This window comes from Chelon labrosus, assembly GCF_963514085.1.
Source record: "Chelon labrosus genome assembly, chromosome: 12".
NCBI lineage: Eukaryota > Metazoa > Chordata > Actinopteri > Mugiliformes > Mugilidae > Chelon > Chelon labrosus.
Window position 1 is genome coordinate 19,952,653 of NC_140345.1, and position 19,860 is coordinate 19,972,512.

Here is a 19,860-nt window from a genome sequence, read left to right on the forward strand (position 1 = left end):
CTTTAGCTCGGCGGAACAGGAGATAGTTGAAATAAATAATTGCGCGGGCTAGATATCAAGAGGAGTTCATTGTCAAGTTCACTTATGAACTTGCAGGCGCTTGTTTTCGTGCAGGTACTATCTGTCAAGCATTAAATCCTGGAAGAAAATTAAGGCAGCGCACAATGCAGCATTTTTAAAAGCGAGTCGAGCTAAAGCCCCACAAAAACCCCGTCATGTAATTCATTGCGATAGATAGATTAACCTCAGTGCACCGCAGAGGCCTCTGCATTCTTGTCCACATTGTTCTAATGGCAGCCCACGGTCTTTGGGAATATCCTGCTTTTTTTTTCTTCCTCTCTCTTCTTTCCGCTGTGGCTACAGTTGACTGTGGGAGAGTAAATAACATTTGATATGCATAAACAGCCCCTTCCTATTCATTACTGTCAGAGCGTTGGAGTGCAGGAGGCGGAGGTCAGCATGTGAAGGTCCTCCTCAGGCAGGAGAAACGCCTGTGGTAGCTGTCACTCCTCTACCCTCCCACCACCACCGCAACTCAACCCCCAGCCCTCCCTCCACCACCTCCTCTTCCTCCCTCCCTCCCTCACTCCCCTATTAGCACAGGCTCCAGGTCATAACCTTTCCGTGGCATTTTGCGATTCCACAACCCTTTGATTAGTGCAATATTTACATATTTCACAGTGGAGAGGGCGTTCTTGTGTCGCAGACACTTGAAGTGTTGTAAATGTGTTTGGCCTTTTGCCTGGGAAATGCGGAGGAGTCAGACTCTCCCGTGGTAACTGTAGTCAAGGCTGCCGTGCTGATATACACCGCAGTGTGTTTTAAGTATATTTACCCCACACTGGCGCAGCCGTTCTACACATACAAGAACCGTTTGGTCTGTGATGTGGCCCTTGTCCTCCTGAGGAAGACCGTTTAGCGGCCATTAGAGAGGGATAGTGCTCCCTGGTGGCAGATACAGATCAGACTCTCTGACTCGGACAGTGGACTGCAAAGCTCCACAGAGGAAAAGAGGAAGCCAGAGGGTGGCCTGAGTTTATTCTTAGTACATGCAACAAAAATACAGGAGATACCACAAAGACATGGAGGAAATGCAAGGTCAAGTTAAGTTTTTGTTGGTTCTTGAAACTACCTCAGGGAGACACCATAGTCAGACATTTTCAAAGATTACCCTGATTAGTACTATGTTAATTAGAAATGTAAAATGTTGATTTTCTAAAGCTAGAGTAAATAAATTGAAAGCAGCAACTTGTTGGTCCTCAGAACTTGTTCATTTGTCTCTGTGTTGCATCTAAATGGCCTTTAATGCTTTGGGTTTGTAAAACAACAAAATCATAATGCCTCAGAGACGTGTTTGAGTTTCCCACACTCCTTTACTTTTAGTTTTTGCCAATAGCATTACACGGAGGACCAAATGTCTCTTGTGGAACATCTTATCAAAATGAGTAAACTGGGACACAGAGAACCCACTGCAAACTAAATCTAAATATTCCGTCTCAAAGATCTATGTCAGTAAAATCCCAGCAGATATAAACGCGTGTTTAAAGGCCCAGTATGTCAGATTTGGTGCCATCTAGAGGTGAGGTCGCAGACTGGAATCAACTGAGCAGCCCTCACCCCTCACCTGCAGTAGCCATCAGTTGCCAGTAGCTGCTTCCAAATTTATCATCGTCTGGGGTTGTGTGGTTGGCTGAATCAAATAGCAGGTGAGATGTCAGGTGATGAGCTTGCTTTAGATATACACCGGTCAGGCATAACACTATGACCGGACCTGGCATTCGTTTGGACGTTACTTAGACGTACCACCCACCTTGACCAGACCAGGCACCCCCATCTCATAGCAATGACACTCCTTGAAGACAGCAGATCCCAGATCCCAACTCATCAAGTATCTGTGGGATGATCCACAGAGGTTCCTTCCCTCAACCCATAGGATCCAAAGCCCCCAGTAACAACATCCTGTTACCAGACACCACAGGACACCCTCAAAAGGCCCATGTCCATTCTCTGATGAGTCACAACTGTTTTGGAGGCACAAGGGAGACAATATTAGGAAGGTGGTCATAATGTTATGCCTGATCGGTGTATATTTAGAAATAAAGTTTGGTTAATTCTTGTGTGTAACTATAGGTCATAGCTTCCACCTTTGGTTTGTCTGTTCTGGGCTACTATACAGTAGAAACATAGCAGCACGACATGATCTGTGTAGAAACACCTGCTCCCCCAGTAGATATGAATGTCTCACAGATTCATAGTTACAGGTGATTATACACTAAAATAGCAGTGGATGCTATATTTAATTTCTGCTAACAGATCATACTAAATCCTGCACGCTAATCATTTAAAAGGGTTAGAAAACAAAGAAGCACTCTGCAATGGGTGAAAGCAATCTGTAGTTGCCCCTTTGGTTATACCTGTCGGGAAGCAGACATCCAAAGAGAACATTCAACAACTTTCTTTTATGACACATAAAGATGTGAAATAATTTTCTACTGTATTCTCCGACACACCTATCCATCAAACTTGAGTCAGCCTGACGTTCGGCGTATTTTCTGCCTCAGTCAGTCATTCCATCAGTCAGTCAGTCAGCCAGCGTCTCTCTGCTGTGTCACAGAAAGAAGAGATGTCAGCGAACAGGTTTTTTCAGGGAGCTCAGGGCCGTCACGTCTGCCTCCGCAGTGACTGATGAGGTTGGGAAGAGTGACGGGCAGCAGCAGTCTTTCCTCAGCCCGCGGGCCTGCCTGGCATTAACGTTATGTGCCATGTTCTCAGAGGGAACCCGTCACTCAGCCGTCACTCAAAGCGACAGACAGATGGTGCACATAGACACCGAAACATGAAAGAGACTGGCAAAGCAGCAGCCGATCCCTAGGTGGTCCCTCGCAGTCGAAGGGTGTGGGTTTCTCGTCACCGTTGCTTGGCAGCTCGGCTTCAACCGCAAGGCCACACATGGACATCAAGGTGGCAGCGGAGCCCGGACAGACATCAAAGTCCCGATCCGTCAAACGTCACGTGCTATGAAAGGCAACAGCTTGCAGTGTGGCTTGGGCCTGATCTGCTGTCACCTCAACTTCATGAATCACGGCCACTTTTGCTGGAGATGGAGATTATTTACATAGTTCAGTCAGAGCCAGAAGGCACTATTGGAGACGGCACTGTATTCGAGAAGCAAGTGGATGTAACAGAGTTACGGTAAACGTGTCTGAGATGAGCAATCCCACGTTTTTTAGTTGTGTAACTGATCACAAATACAGTGTGAAAAAGTATGACTAGTGTGTTTTAAGCGTAGAAATACTTCTGAAGGACCATGGCTGCTATAATGAGGACATAAAAAAAGAGGACTTAAACAATGAGCGTATTCATCCACCTTGCAAAGCTATTCCACTAGATAGTCTTGATGATGCCTGCATGCCAAGATGTCCTGAGATTTTTTTAAGTTTACCCAAATGACTATAATATGATGGATGCAGGCTTTTAGCGGGGGTGGCTAGAAAGTAAAGAACATGGGTCTGGTAATGTACTATGGCTCTCACGGGTTAAGCAGATCTTACGTGGTGGTTAGTTAGTCTTACTTCTGGCTGCTGTAAATTACAACATTCAACTGGCTGAAACTTTTGTGAAGTGGGCAATGAGCGTCTTCTACATTTGTCTTGCCAACTACCTGCAAGTAAAGTATCACATTTAGTTTAAATATAAAAATAATGGATTGCTCTAAAAGTATTTGCCACTAAACTATTTAAATCATCCATATAAGGTAGGCCCGGGGTTATGCAGTATGTAATTATAAAAATGTTCCACTTTTTGGTTGAGTAATTTATTTTATACTTCATGACAGCTGGGTGCTACTTGTATGTTTGTATTTATACATCCCATGTTCTCTGAATTAGGTCATTTGTGAAAGCTTACCTGACCCGCATGCGTTTGAAAACAAGACACAACTCACAAAAAGGCACTATTTAGTCCTGAAACAAATGTGTTTTGATGACACCACTGATGCTGAGATTACTTAAATAAAATGTATAACAGCAGTTTTAACAGTTTCCTCCTGCAGCTGTACAATCTCACTCAAAAATGACCAAAATCTCTGACCAAAGTCATTTATTTGTCACTAACATATCATTAACTAAATTCACTTCTTCTAGTCAGTGTTATGGTGATCCTTTTAAAGACATTAGGCCTCAAAGAGATGTCCGGTGTGATTGACAGGTCTGATCTGGAGTCATTTTGACGGCCATCCTCGGGTTCTCAGTCAGATCCATCCCATACTCGCTTCCAGCTCTTTCGGGCTCAAGGTGGTGACGGCCAAAAGGCTTCAAAGCAGCTGTCTGCAAACCAGTGGATCACATCATTGTGGCTATGTCCATCTTCTATATAGTCTGATTAGATTACATAATGACACATTATGACCACCTGCCCAATATTGTATAGCTCCCCCATTGTGCCTCCAACAGTTCTGCGCCTTCTGAGGGTGTCCTGTGGTGTCTGGCCTTTGGGTCCTATGGGTTGAGGGGAGGGGCCTCTGTGGATCATCCCACAGATACTTGATCAGTTTGGGATCTAGTGAATTTGGAGGCCAGGTCAACAACTTGTGCTGTTTTTCGGTTGTTCCTAAATCGTTTTTGTGTGTGTGTCTGCGTCAGGCTGCATCCTGTTGGGGATGGCTGCTTCCATCAAGGAGTGTCATTGCTATGGGGTGGGGGGTACCTGGTTTGGTCTAGGTGGGTGGTACATGTCTAAGTAACATCCACACAAATGCAAGGTCCAAAAGTTTTCCCAGTATTATCACAAGACGGTCAATGTTATTCACGTCTCCTGTCGGTGGTTTTAATGTTGTGGCTGATCGAAGCATGCTGTCTGTGACCTGTAGTCGAAGAGGATTTATATGTGAGACTGACTGCTCTTATCAAGTGATTGAGTGGCCAGTGGGAGGCCTGAGGCCAGAGACGTCTCCTGTGACATAAAATATTACCTGATGATTTGCGAGCGAGGCACCGACAGTGACATCTAATGCCACTGAACGATCACGGCGAGAATGAGTCGTGTGAAAAAGAATACAAAACATGCAGTTTGTTAATACCGTCAGTATTTAGAGACGATCCGCTCCATGGTTCTTTGTACGTTTCACACAAGCAGCGTGACTAACAGAGAAAAAATTAAATCTCGAAACCGCCGAAGCTTTTTCATCTAAACTTGGACGCGTTCCGTCGCCGCGGCGCTGAGGTAGATTCAAAACAAACAAGGAAAACCAGATGAATCAGCGGCAACAGGTGCCATTTTGTGTGTCTTTATTGTGGACATGACATTACATCTTTTTGAAATGATGTACAAAAGTGTAACAGAACTGAGAATGGCTCAGACGAGGTAGAGCTTTCACATCGGCTTGCTGGCTTGAAAACTACACAGTATAAAAAAAAAAAAAACGACACCCCAGGAAAATCAAATTAAAACAAACACTCCCGTCTGCCTCCGTCCTCTTATCCTTTTTGAAGTGATAATAAATACAGATATCAACCGAATACATTTGGAATAATAATGTCTTCTAAGTAAATTAATCATGAAGTTCATAACAAATTTAAAAAATAAAATAATAATAACTCAATACGGACACAAATAATACAACTTAAGAGGCATGATAGAAACCCAACCAAAGAAAAAAAAAACAACACCTGCCAGCCCCTCTGGGAGGGCAGCCGTGACTAGCTACTGAACAAATCCTACAGTTTAGCAAAGAGAAAGACTAAAAACACACTCTTAACATCTTTAAAAAAATAAGCACTGCAGCACATAGCATTATCCAACTTCCCGTTAAGGAAAAGTAGCTAAGAAGAAGCTGTGCCGCACAGCTTTCACCGAACAAGTCATTTTGTCATTTAAATCTATGGAATCAACAACGAAAGCCTCTAAACCAGAAATAACATTAAAGTGTGTTAGCCGGCACCGTTAAAAAACAAAACATTCTCAAAGAAACCTTACCTAGAACGGGACAAAATGAGAATTGTTAAAGCACTAACCTAGTCTAAGTGCACTAGTAATGCCATTTGGTTTCTACCGCTGTATATAAAGGGTTTGGTAAGAGTGGATTACAAGATATACACTTTATTTTACATACGCTCCTGCTTCATAGGTTTTCTAAGTCACACTTCGGAGTACAAATTCGTAACTGAGGAGTTAATCTTAAAGGGAATTCTGTACAACATTGGTATTAGTACTACACTACCTCAAAGGCTAGAGTATCCGTTTCAAGTATTTTCACTACCCACACCTTCAATATACACATTTGTGTATTATTAGGCATTATTCAAGCACACAGTATTGTATGCATAACTAAACAACCAGCAACCATTACATCATGTATTCGTGTAAAAAAAAAAGGGTTTAAAACAGGTGGAAAGAACAGTACTCTGTATGCACCATTATCTATAACCGATGTGAATCTAAGAAACGGCTGTTTCGCTCTTGCTCTATAATTTTGCTTTTTCCCGACAGGCTGAAGCATGAATTTCAATCATGTTGCCTTTTTTTTTTTTTTTTTTTTTTTTTTTTTTCAGGGGGAGAGAAAAGAAAACAAGTGGTCCCTCTTTAAACAGCCAAAACACTTGAACTGGCTTTCATTGCAAGGGAGGTAGGCTAGTATACAAAGCATCTAGAAGGAGCATCGAGTAGACCGAAACTACCGTACACAGGTTTGAAAAGGATTCACAAACACACCTAACACACACACACACACACCTGCGTTGAGGCTGTGACAGAAAAGGCTTCAAAATATCTTCCGCCTTGTGTATTTGTCCCTGAACTCTCCAAAGCCTGACCTCCTGACCTCCGGCTGCTCTCTCTCTCTCTCTCTCTCTGTGTCTCTCTTTGTATCCTCCTCACTCTATCCTCCTAGTATGCAAATCTTAACCACCATTCAAATGAATTAAACCGACGGCACGGTAGTTTGCCTCATTAGTCTGCTTAAGTGTTCTAGTAACAAAATCAGCTCTGCCGGCCCGCTGGTGTTTGCATGTCCGATGAGCATGCTAATACATAGTGGATATGTTCAATTATTCGTCCATTTGATCTGTTAAACAAAATCCGCCGGCACCGAAGCAATCGGTTTACGCTCTGGGGAAAAACTTGAAGGGAGCAACGCCACTGTCTCTTTGTTAGGTCTCTCCAGGCAGCTGACTTAGCCTAGCGCAAAGACAGAAGACGAGGAAGATTTAGAATCTTTCCAATATTTTACAGGGATAAAAAATTCCAAAAAATTTAGTTTTGACTGGCTTTCTACCAAAAAGACCCTACTTGTTGGGTTCAAAAATACCCCCTCCCCCCATGTGACAACTTCCAAAAAGGCGTTCTTTCACACTAAACAAGTGAAAGGTAGGTGAGATTTTCTGTTTTGCACGATCTGCACTTGCGTATACGGTTGTCGCATCTTGTTTTTCTATAATCTTTTTGGCAGATGGCCCGCGGCACCTTCGTCTTTGTGTTGAAACCACAGGTTGTTAAATGACATGCGGCTACAACTGGTCGGTGAAGCCTGTCAAGTTATGGCAAGACTTCAAGATTTAATCATCTGACACTGTGGCATTCTTATCAAACCCAAGTATTTTGTAGTCTGAACTCAACATGAGATGATTTTGGTCCCAAATATTTAATCGCTAGACTTTAGAGGGCTTGACAGACCAATATCTGCGCAATCCACAGCCGACGCGTTCCTGCCACTCCCACTGTTATGGAGTCAGTCTAATTTAAAATCAGATGGGAGTCAAAACACTCTAACATGAAAGGTTATGATGGAAAACTCCACTCTGTGCCTTCCTCTTAAATGGACAATAATTGAATGGCCATAAAAAATGGAACGCTCATTTATATTGGCTATTAAAAACACAAGCTTTTTTTTTTTTTTTTTTTAATGAGCACTAAAGCAGACACCCCCATTAGCGTTCTCTCTCTCTTCCCCTCCTCTCTCTCTGTTCCAGCCTCCCTCCGTCTTTCTCTCTCCTTCTAATCATCGGCTACGCAGCCTCAGACCGGTCACCGCGTTCCCACCGCCACGCCGCAAAGTGGAGGGAAGTGAGTTTAACGCACTTGGGAGCACGCACGCGCAGACAGACAGAAAGAAAGTCTTCGTCTTCTCACGTATAGAACCCAGAGGAGACTCGCTTGCCATGTGCCAGTTGTCTGTTGATGAATTGCTGAGCGTCTTCTCTCGCCCTGGGTTGATGATTGGCGCCCTGAGGAATGCACTCAAACTCTCACGTACAATAAAGCGAAAGAAGGAGAAAAAAAAAAAGTGTTGACGGGGCAACTACAGCAGCCACGCGACGCCGCGGTCCTCGATTAAAACGCTAGCAGCTGCATTCGAGCACAATTTCTCTACATAAAGACATTAACTTTTTCCAATAAAGCTGTACTAGGACACTTTTCTTGGCGGTACCTCCAAATTGGCAGCAAGAGGCAACTCTTTTCACTTTTTGAGGGCTTCTACGTTCAGGAATCCTTCACGGCGATGCAAACCTTCATGTCAAAGAAGACCACCCTTTTCCCCGCTAAGGAGACACTTGTTTCGTTCTTCATTTCTTTTTGCGGTGACAGAATTTTCACCAGCGATTCTCTTTTCATCATAAGACACGCTTTTCTGCTGCGGGCCTTCTTTGTAATTTTAACTATAAATAAGTCTCTTGCTGATTTAAAAAATAAAAATAAACAGAAAAACTACAAGAACCTTCACAGTAGAAAATTCTTCTAAAGTCATTGAATGACGTCGGGTGGAGAAGGAGAAGCTCAAAAAGTCTTGGATCCTTACATTGCAGAATCTTGGGTTTTTAAAAACCGGAAAACAGTTTGGTGTTTTCCTGACCAGGCTGGTCCTAAAGTCCAGGGTTTTTTAGAGTTGTTATTGTTGTGGTTTTGGTGGGTGTTTGTCAGCCGGCGCTCCTCGCTCCTCCTGGCTCAGAAGCAAGCTCCTCGCGTCGGGGTACTGGCTGTTGTCAAAAGGCATATGGTGGACACTCTGGACGTGGGTCTTTAGGTTCCCTTTCTGAGAGGCTCGGTATGGGCAGAGCTGGCAGCAGAATGGCCTCTCCCCTGGAGAACACACACACACACAAAGTGGAAAGGTCAGGTGGCGACCAGAGGTGACCGCATAACATACAGAGCATTTACAAGGATATAAGATGAGACTTGCTGCGGCAGAAGTGAGAAAAAAAAGAGGGGGGAAATAAGCAAACGCAGACAAACGTAAACCAAGACACATGATGGCATTCTGCTAGAAGTAGGCAAACATTATGCAGGTCAAGTGAAGCATTCACATTTAATTTTTTTCACATAATTTCACTTAGAAAGTTCTCTATCCTGACCCAGATGGAGGATCCCCTCCCTCTTCTCTGCCATCTGGAGAAGAGTGCCACGCATCCCCTGTCTAAACAGTCCTACTTTTATCCCTATGTATTTCTCTCAATCACCTGGGCCACCCAGTGCCCCTTGCCTCCCCCCCACCCCACCACCACCACCACCATCACCACCACACACACACAGTCAAAACGCACCCCATTCACACCCCATACTCTCTCTTCTAATTAGACTGACCTACAATGGCACAGACACCCCTGGAAAAAAAAATAAATAAGCAACACACACCTGAATAAAACAAATGAGAGTGCCATTTAATTGCACCTAATTATCATTTTGATAAATGGAAGAATATCAAAGCGGGAAAACAAATGACTCCCCGTGCCCCTCCCGCACCCCTCTCCCAGAAGAAGAAACACGGAAATATAGCTGTTATCATACATCATCAGAAACGCAACGGAGAGAAAATAAAGTGAGGAGGGGGGGTGGGAGAAAGAAAGAGAGAGATAAAAACAAAAAAAGGTGTAATTAATCACGCAAAAATCACCCGATGAAAAAAGGAAAAAAAAAGAAAACGGAAAACAAACAAACAGCTGGAACGACGGCGAGGGTGAGACGTGAGAGGAAAGCGAGAACCTCCGCGACACCGTCCTGCGAGGAAACATCGCTGACGGGACCGGTGCACTACATTATACTAAAGGTTATCGTCACCGTAAAGCAGCGTCAACACTGCATCTAATTGGACCCCTCCGCTGCGCCCGCTCCCATCATTCATAGTGTGTGGTAAATCTGAGTCCGTGCGGGTGAGCGGGTGATGTTTGAGATTAATTGTGATGGAGGGCGCGGAGCCCAGCTCTCTCCGAATGTCAGAGAAGAGCAGGTTTAGTCCTTTGTTCACTTTGCCCTCAATCCTGGTCTCTGGGACTGTTACGGTAATTTGTTCTCGTGTGTTAAATGTTCCCGTCCCGTTTTCCTCTTTGTCCTCTGCGTTCTTTTTTTGATGACAGTGTTTAAACGTGCTGCAATGTTCGTGTTGCTAAAAAAAACTAAGTATAACCCTGGTGTGCCTCGTCTAGATGTCATTTTTATTAGTGTGACGTAAACACAGATGTTATACTCAACTTCTTGGACATCTCCAAAAATGTGTTGCCTAGGAACTTGCCTTCGCTCTTGCAAACATGCAAAAAGCTGATTGGACACCTGGTGGTGCATACACGACAGAAAGGTATTTGATGGGAATACCAGATTTATGTTAAGGAAATACGCAAACTAGACGTAGACTTACGTACACATGAACGCATTCATATGCAAGGCCACTTATAACTGTTTTTATTATGACAGATGTCCCTTAAACAGTCTATAAAATGTCTATAGAGATGCAGTCGAAAAAGCAGCTTACATCTATGTCTGTCCAGACTCGTACACACCGATCAGGCATAACATTATGACCACTTTCCTAAGATTGTGTAGGTTGTCCTTGTGCCTCCAAAACAGTTGTGACTCATCGAAGAATGGACATGGGCCTTCTGAGGTTGTCCTGCAGTGTCTGGCAACAGAATGTTGTCAGTGGGGGGTATTTGGGTCCTATGGGTTGAGGGGAGGGGCCTCTGTGGATCAGGCTTATTCAAGTGCATCCCAATGATACTTGATCGGTTTGGGATCTAGTGAATTTGGAGGCCAGGTCAACACCTTGTGCCGTTTTTCATGTTTTTTTGAGTTGTTCCTAAACCGTTTTTCCTAAACCTGTATCTGCCTGCATCCTGCTGGGGATGGCTGCTGCCATCAAGGAGTGTCATTGCTATGGGGCGGGGGTGCCTGGTCTGGTCTAGGTGGGTGCTACATGTCTAAGTAACATCCACATGAATGAATGCCAGGTCCAAAAGTTTCCCAGCAGAACATTGCATTGTCACAAGATGGTCAATGTTATTTACTTCTCCTGTCAATAGTTTTAATGTTGTGGCTGATCGGTGTATGTGGCGATGGAATATTGCACGTCTCAATGAAGTCGACCCTCAGGATAAAACAATGAAGTGATGACGTTTTATTTCCAAGCAGGCTTCAGTGTGACGTTTTGGCGCGCATTGCGTATGAGTTCTTGATTTAAGGCCGAAAATAGTGAGGTCATAATGGCTTCGAATTTTGACCTTTGACCCCCAATTCGTTCAACATTCGTGCCAAATTTGAAGAAACACAGTCTAGGCGTTCCCGAGACATCCCATTGACGGTATCGCAGGCAACCCAAGAACACCTGTCACCGACACTGAGGCACGATTAACAAATAAAGAAGAACAAACAAGGTGTGTACCCCAAATGTAGGCGAACCCACAATCCTAATGAGTGCATAAAAGTCGCCAACACTGCTATTTTTCGAAGCAGAATCTTTTCATTAAGACAACAGCGATAGGAATACTGGATACACACACTAATGTCAGGTGTGATCCAGCAGCTTGTGAGAATACCAGGTGTTAATGCCAGGTGCAGAGGGTGCCACGTGTGACTGTAACACACGAACAACACAGGAAAAAAAAAAGAAAAAACTGACAGAGCATGGGAGCCTGCACGATTGACACATACACACACACGCGCGCACACACCCCCCCACACACACACACATATACACATGCGAAGTGAGGTGAGACAGTAATAATAAGAGACATGCAGAAGCCATGAGGGAGCCCGGTGATTAGCCATTGTGCCACATACTTGTTTGGGAGCTTCAGAAGCGGTGGTGTGAGCGTCAGTACCTCTGTGGAGTCCGTTAAAATCAAACCCAACTGTGGGGGGAGAAGGAGGAATGGGGGGGAGGGGGGAGGAGGAGGAGGAAGGGGAAGAAGGGGAGGGAGAGGAGGAAGGGGGATTTGGTTAAACGCTCTACCAGATCCACACATGAACTTTTTTTGTATTTTTTTTGTTCTTCTCTTTTCCACCACCACCACCACCGGTAGCAGCAGTGGCAGCACACAGAGGCGTTTGCCACCAGCACTAATGCTTGTTAATAGGGGGGTGGGCAGTGATGATGATGATGATGATGATGATGGTGATGGCGATGGAACCTGGTGGAGGCAAGTCAGTGATTTAATATGACGCATGTTAATAGAGGCCGCGGGGTGGCTGGCCTTTTCTGCGTGTGCACGTCCATGCCGAAGACAACTGTCGGTGACAACATTAATTACAGCCTCTGCGAGTGTTTACAGAGCCTTATGCATGTGAGTGTGTTAATGCTGCGTGTGTGTGTGTTTACAATAGGGCTTGCGGGGTGCTGGGGGGGGGGGGGGGGGGGGGGCGGCGGGCGGGGGGGTTGGAGGGGGAGGCTGAGCACTGCATCACTTACCATTTGGCCTCTGTCACTTAGAATCACTGGCCGTGCCACATATCATTCACACTCTCTATAAAGAAGCTACTTATCTCACTGTCTAGTGTGATCACCGCCAGCCCGGCTGATGGACATGACAGGACAGGAGAGGGGAGAAGGCGAGGGGGGGAGGAGGAGAGGAGAGGAGAGGAGAGGAGACAAAATGTGAAAAGAGAGGATGTGGTAAAAGGAAATAGGAGAGCGAAGGAACAAGGAGAAGAAGGAGAAACTGAGGAAACAAGAGAAGAAGGAAAAGTGGAATTGTATAGAATAATGGAAACCAGAAAGAAGACAGGGTGAGGGGACAAAAGAGAGAGGAATCGAAGTGGTCGGATGTAAGGAAAAAGGGGGACATGCAGCATCAAAGACAATAAAAAGGAAGGGGAGACAAGAAATGACAGGAAATGAGAAAGGAAAGGAAACAAAGGACATGAAAAGTAGTTGGGGAGGGAAAAAAAGAGAGCGGAGAGGAAAAGCCAGGATGTCTGAATCAAGCTGTTTAGTGAGTGGCACCGGGATGCATGCAAATGGATTCGCGAGGTTGGCATGGACAAATGCTGTTCTGCTTCATTAGAATGCACAATTCCATCCCTCTAATTGACATGTGATTAATAATGTATACAATTTGTCACAGGTCAGTATCCGGAGCAAATCACGTTTCAGTTTAAAAAATAGAGACAGCTGCCCAGCCCAGGGCGGGGAAGGACTCGCAGGCTGGCTGTCACACTCAGCTGAACAAAAAAAAAAAAAAAAGAAAAAAGAAAGATCTGCGTTGATTTATTTTCTAGAATGCAGGGACGTGGCGAGACTCAGACGATGAAATATCGTGAATCCCAGTGCATATATAAATGCCTCGTGTCAGTGTTGCCGGGTCGGACAGAGGGGCAATATGTGCGAACAGGTGGGGACGAGTGAGGGATGGCGGAGTGGCCAAAAAAATTGGAACATCTGCATGAGTTAAAAGTGAGCTAATGAGGTTGCACAGGTTAAAGCAGGACGCTGGGCTCCTCCTCTCGCTTGCTGTGTGCTGCCACTGCTCTTCCTCTTCACTGAGATCGTTTGTCATAGCTTTCCCTTTTTGATAATTTTACAGGTTTTGTGACTGATGTTCTTGCATCTTGCTTGGCAAACATTAATCCTGCAAAGACCTCTATTAGTTGCCGTGTAAGTTTACGACCAGTCCACCACAGTGTTGTGTCTGGTTGTCCTGGAGACACACGGATATCTCAAAAAGATGTATTATTATAACAGTATACATGATATAAGATTAAAAAAGTCAGCTCCATATATGTTTAGACACCGACATGTTATTATTTCTTCTTTAGCTGTGTACCAAAAGATACTCAAGTTACACAAGACATTAGGGAATTAAAGTACCGGCAACTACTTTTAGACACAGTTGCCTATTTTGATGCGCTCAAAGTGGTTAATCATAAACAAAATTGTAGTTTTTTTTTTAAATATTTGTTCCCGAATGCTTTGCAGGCAATGACTGCCACGAAGTCTGGAACTCATAGATGATGCTTAAAAACGGGTTTTGTCCTTCTCGGTGTCTCTTGTGTCGGTGTCCAAACACATATGGACCTACATAGGGAACATGTGCGTCCCAATACAGAAAACGACACATATACACTATAGCCGATTGTAATGTGGCGCATGACTGACCACGTTCAACAGTACTGTGTTGGTCGACAGTGTAGATTACTTTGTTGGTCAATGAATAAATAGAGATTTATAGCCAATAGTACATGAAAGTTGAATTAAATGTGGTGATTTAATAGCATAAGATGATTTTGCAGTGATCCATGTGGGGGTGATATGGCTGGTTTCGTGAGGTATTTTAGTTATTTTTACGCAGCGGAAGTGCGTCGTGTGTACGCATGCACTTTGTATTCCTCTGAGCGGGTTTGTGTGTCGGTGTGCGGCAGGAGAACGGTCGCATTTACCTGTATGGGATCTCATATGAGTGCGCAGGTGGCTGGGCTGACTGAAACTCTTCCCGCACTCGTGGCAGAAATACTGTCCCTGCCGCATGAAAGACCTCAGCATCCCTGATCACACACACACAAAAGAGAGAAAAAGAACAGGAAAAAAAACACAATTTTAGTACAAAATCTTCAACATATAACAGGTTCAGTCTAAGGCTTTTCTAATTCCAGAAGTCAAAAAATACTATATACAGTATATGGGATATGACAATAGCAGATTTAGCTGTTATGCTTGATCTTACTTTAGAGGGAATCAACAGGTCTTCTTTTTAGACGAGATCCAAAATGGAACGGAATGAAAAATAAACATATATATTAAGTTTTAATATTACTTTTTAAATCCAAGTATGGCAAAAATGATCTCCTCAACTGGGGAGATAATGTTTGCTAAATTTGGCCTTCAGCTAAGCAGTACGCAGCTAAGTTAAAAAAATATGAATTAACTTATAAAAAATAAAACAATACATTCTCACAAATAAAACCATATGTTAAAATGGCGAACGCACACGTGTCTTTTTTTTTCTGTGCAGGGTGGTCAAAAAGGGCGGACACCGGCATCGCGTTACCCCAAGTACGAGGACATTTTCACGCGGCAGTGTTTGCGGAGACGGAATGAAGACGTAAAGGTCAGTAATGGTCAGAGAGTGAGTGGGTGTACGGAAGCTCGGAGCCCGGCTGGAGCGGTGAAGGTAGGCAGCATCAGTAGTGGACTCGCGCAGGCATCATTAGTATGTCTAATGTGTCATTATGAGCGGCTAGCTCCAGGGGCTGGACTGCAGCTGTCACACAGCATCATCTCAGAGGCTGACAGCCAGACACACACGGCACACACACGCCGCATAAATTACAGGCAATTAAAACGCCCCGGCTGTGATGTGCCCGCTCCGCTGCCCGTGTGTCACATGTCAGGTGTGTGTGTGTGTGTGTCGGCATGTGTTTCTAGAGTTGTGTGCATGTGTGTTCGGACCAAGGGAGGAAAGTGAGGCATGGGATGTGGCCGCATTTACGCAGGCGGACATTACATGCATCCGTCTCCGTTACATGTTAATGGCCTTAAATGGCAAAAAGACATATCTTGTTCATATTCAGTGACATTTGTGACTAAACGTAAAACCACTTCTGTCATTTTCTTGTCAGAGGTGATGAAAAGATTCAGCCATGCTGATCGAGCCCAACTTTCTTGCAGGGTTCGCAAACATTTACAAGCTTTCCACAAACGCTTCTGTCGCGACAACTCAAACCTCGGACCGTGACACCCAGCTGAGGCGTCTCCGTCAGAGAATGGCTCATTTCGTTTTGAATATAACCACCGAGTATCACAAAAGCGACTAATATCTCCTTGATTTATCCTCCTACTTCTTGTCCCAGCATCCTGCTACACACACCCAGCGTAGAGGCGAACTAAATTAAACCGAAAAAGATGGTTTATACTGCAATGTGCAGTTCATTCTTAAAATTTATTCCAAAAACTAAAGAAAACCCTGGCAAAATCAACTTAGTTTTACCTGAAACTAAAATTAAGTAGTGTAAGGAAGCCCAGCTGTGTGCGGTAAAGCGGGGAGAATGCACACTGAGTGAGGCCTCCAGCTTAAAGAAACCTGTTGTTGGATGATGGAGAAAACTGGAAAGCTCCGTGTAAGACGTAATTTGGATAACTGTGCAATAAAAGACGTGTCACTCGTGTTAGATTTCAATCAGTTTTTCTAGACTGAATGTTCACCATGTTGGCGTGGGTAGCATTTAAAGATAGCTGCATCCGTTTAATGACATTCTGATTATAGTTTAGGCTCTCATGGACTTCTCTGACCTCTGTTGCTGACAGACAAAAGGCCTGGGGGGAGATTACGGGGTGCTCCTTAAACCGTAGACACCAGAGCACCCTAAGCCTGGTATGTACCTGGGCAGTGTCCCCTAGTAGTGTGTATATTTTTGTGTGCTGATGGGGGAGGAGGAGGAGGGCACAGCGGGGACAAGGAGGACGGGGAGCGGGGGGAGGTGACAGAGAGTGTCTCTGGCAGCCCGACTGCTGGCCTCTGGATACTCCACTTCTACTCTGGGCCGCCAGCCCTTCTCACTGATGCACTAATGAAAGACAAGACAGAGCTGGACGGAAAGCACAAGCAAGGCGCGCGCGCGCACCCGTACGCACATTACGGGGGGAAAAAGGGAGAAAGACTCAGTTGCTCAAAAAAAGGTCACTTTATAGCATGTGACTCAAAGGGCTAAGGCAGATCGTGACGATATGCGCCTGGACGGGTGACAGCGATGTCATGCGTCTGCTCTGGGGCTGTTGTCTCTGACCCCTGGCTCCGCGCAGCCCCACTTGACCTCGGAGACACGACCGAAAATGGGCAAATAATACGGATGTGCTGGTAATGACCATTTCCAAAGCAGCTGGTGGGGTAATTATTCTGTCTCATCTTCCTCTTTGCCTCTTCTGTTCCCGTTCTCTCCCTCTCTCTCCCTCTCTCTCTATCTGTATTTTGCCTCCCTCCATTCGCATCTGTGCGAGTCTCTCGTCAGGCAGAGCCGTGACCCAAACAGTTTGTGACAGCTTTCTGGGAGAGTGGAGCTGGAGACTAGGCATGCCTCGCAGACCTGAGAGTAGCAAAGGTTCTCTCACGTCTTTCACGGTATAAAAAAAAAAAAAACCACACACACTCTTTTGCATCTAAAAACCCAGGTACATATGGACGTGCAGGCTGCCTTTTATTTTACCTCGCAAACACGCAATGACACACATGTGTGCTCATTTACGGACGTCCTCCTCATTATTAAGAAAGGAGCTGTGTTTGCGTCCGTCAATCACTTCCTGCCAGATGGTGAGTTAGCGTGTTTACCTATTCAGCATGGTTCACGTGTTAGCTGCGGATCTGTTTCTTCTCGTTTCTTTCTCTTTCCTGTCAAGTTTAAACAGTTCCACTCAGCGCCGAAAAACAAGTTGCTCAGGCTACGGAAAACATTCCCCGACAACTCCTGACATTTAGCATTTTCTTCTCTGGGCATTTTGTATGTGAGCTGATGATGAGAGACCTTTTGTAATATGACCTTTTTTTTTCTCCCAATTTTTGAATCGTGGTACTGCTAATTTTCTCGAAATACACATGTAAATCAGCCAAAAGGAAAAAAGAACCAAAATAACTCCCTACCAGTGGGATCCAGCAGGGCATTGGCTGCACCCCAGCGGTGGTACAGGGCAGCCAGTTCATGTGGGCTGTAGTTTTTGAGGAAGCCGAGGACGTCGGTTGGCATCTCTGGCGTCTCTGCGATTGGCTCCTGCTTAACGTCTCCGCGAGCCTCTGAAGGTAATGAAGAGGAGGAGGAGGAGGAGGAAGGGGAGGCGGAACTGTGCAGCATGCCTCCCTGTGCCTGGGAGGCGCCGTAGTTGTGCCCTGCTGCTGAACTGTGGGTGATGGCGCTGGGCCTCGTAGTGTTAGCCCGAGCCTGGTTGTGGGAGTTGGGAAGCGGCTGATGAGGGGAGCCCCTGGCTCGGCTGTACTCTGCCAGGCCGTGCTTGCTGGACAGCATGAACCCTAGACCCTCTTGATGCATCATGTAGCGCTCGGTCATCCTTGAACCTGCAGCGGCGCTGGGACTCGGGGCCGAGGAGCGAGAGAGGGTGCCAGTGTTCTTCTCCAATGAGCTAGAAGATGACACTGAGCTTCCCCGGGGGTACATATCCACTTTGGGCCTGAAGCGAGACTGATGACTCTGGTCCTCAGTGTGTCTCGTGCTGTTGCTGCTGCTGCTGCTGCTGCTGCTGCCTGGCCGTACGGGGACTCTCCCAGCCTGGCTGCTTGAGGTGGATAAAGAGCCCCTAGATGATGAAGTGCATGGGGTAGAGGATGATGATGATGATGTTGATGATGAGGCTGATGAGGATGATGATGGTGTGGCCGCAACAGTGGCTGGCCTGCTCTTCTTCGGAACCTCACTGGAGCCGCTCGGAGGCTGAGTACGTTGGGTGTGCATCAGCGGAGGCAGAGGTTGACACTCCTTCCCTTCCAGGACTGGCGGAGGTCCAGTGCGTCTCCTGGAGGATAACAAGCTGTCCCTGGAGCCCTTTGAGTTGTTTTTAAGAGCCCATTTAGGAGCCAGATTGGAGCTGCTGCTGTTGATGCGGTGAGCCACAGTCTGGTGCATCCAGAGCACCTCGGGGTAACGGGTGGAGTGAGAGCAGAAGGAGCACTTGTGGCTGGGGAGGCTTTTTGTGTCTGAAGCCGAGGAGGCCCTGCCCCTGATGCCCTCCGCCCTCACGCACAGATCCACGGGGGTCATGCTGGGATCGAGCGGAGAGGATCGGGCTGAAAGGTAAGGAGGCGGGGACGCGGAGTTGTTCAAGCCCTGAAGAAGAGCTTTCTTCAGTTTGGGGTATCCACCAGAGGCGCCTCTGCCCGAGCTGGTGCTGGAGCCGGGGCTGGGAATGGGCCGGGGACTGTCTTTGGAGGCAGCGGGGTGATGAACACGAACATGGGTCAGGTAGGCCTGTGAGTCTGTGGCGGCAAAGTCACACAGACTGCAGATGTAAGGCTTCTCATCTGGAGGGAGAAAGAACAACAACATAAAGGTCAGTGGCTGCTACAGGAAAACAACACCTCTACTTCTAGGTAACTCAGAGCTCATTACTTGAGATTCATGGTGTTGTTTTGTTGACCAACCACCAGGCTACAGCATTGCACAGTATTCCCATTTCCTCTTTTTTCATTTTAGATGTCATTGTATTCTACTATGCACAATCTGGACAATTACACACTAATATCAAACTATTACCAAAGAGCCGACTAAACACCTTACAGACACATAAAAATATAATAATAATAAAGCTTATAAGGCTGGTTTGTCAGACTCTTACTCTGAAATTGCTGTTAGAAATTGAGCGTGTGTTAAATGAATTTGACCATGTGCTGCAGCTCTTTAAATCTCCCACAAGGTGGCGATCATGAGCCATCTTTACAAGTGACTATCACTATCAGCACTGGGAAGCCTTCCAGCTCTGATCCAAAAAATTAAGATGTGAATAAGAAGAAGTTTTAGTAGTGGAGCTGGATTTATTCATTTATTTATTTCTTCTTCTTCTTTTTTTTTTCTGATGCAAAAGTTTAATAAATGAACATGAACTGTACACAATCTAGCTGAGGTCAAGCCGAGCTGCTTTGTGGCATGTTGCATACACGCACATACGCG

The 19,860-nt window shown here is 45.5% G+C and overlaps 1 protein-coding gene across 3 annotated transcripts in view; it reads right to left on the reverse strand.

Moving 5' to 3' along the window:
• Positions 1-8,904: 8,904 nt before the first annotated feature.
• Positions 8,905-19,860, reverse strand: part of znf516 (zinc finger protein 516) — a 43,798-nt gene continuing 32,842 nt past the window's right edge. For all 3 annotated transcript variants that reach the window (XM_084557557.1, XM_084557558.1, XM_084557556.1), the window contains exons 4-7: positions 17,826-19,214; positions 14,635-14,739; positions 12,040-12,110; positions 8,905-9,072 (exon numbers count right to left, since the gene is read on the reverse strand). In XM_084557557.1, coding sequence (XP_084413683.1) covers positions 9,013-9,072; positions 12,040-12,110; positions 14,635-14,739; positions 17,826-19,214 — 1,625 coding nt within the window. In that variant the 3' untranslated portion in view covers positions 8,905-9,012. The remainder of the gene's footprint in view (positions 9,073-12,039; positions 12,111-14,634; positions 14,740-17,825; positions 19,215-19,860) is intronic.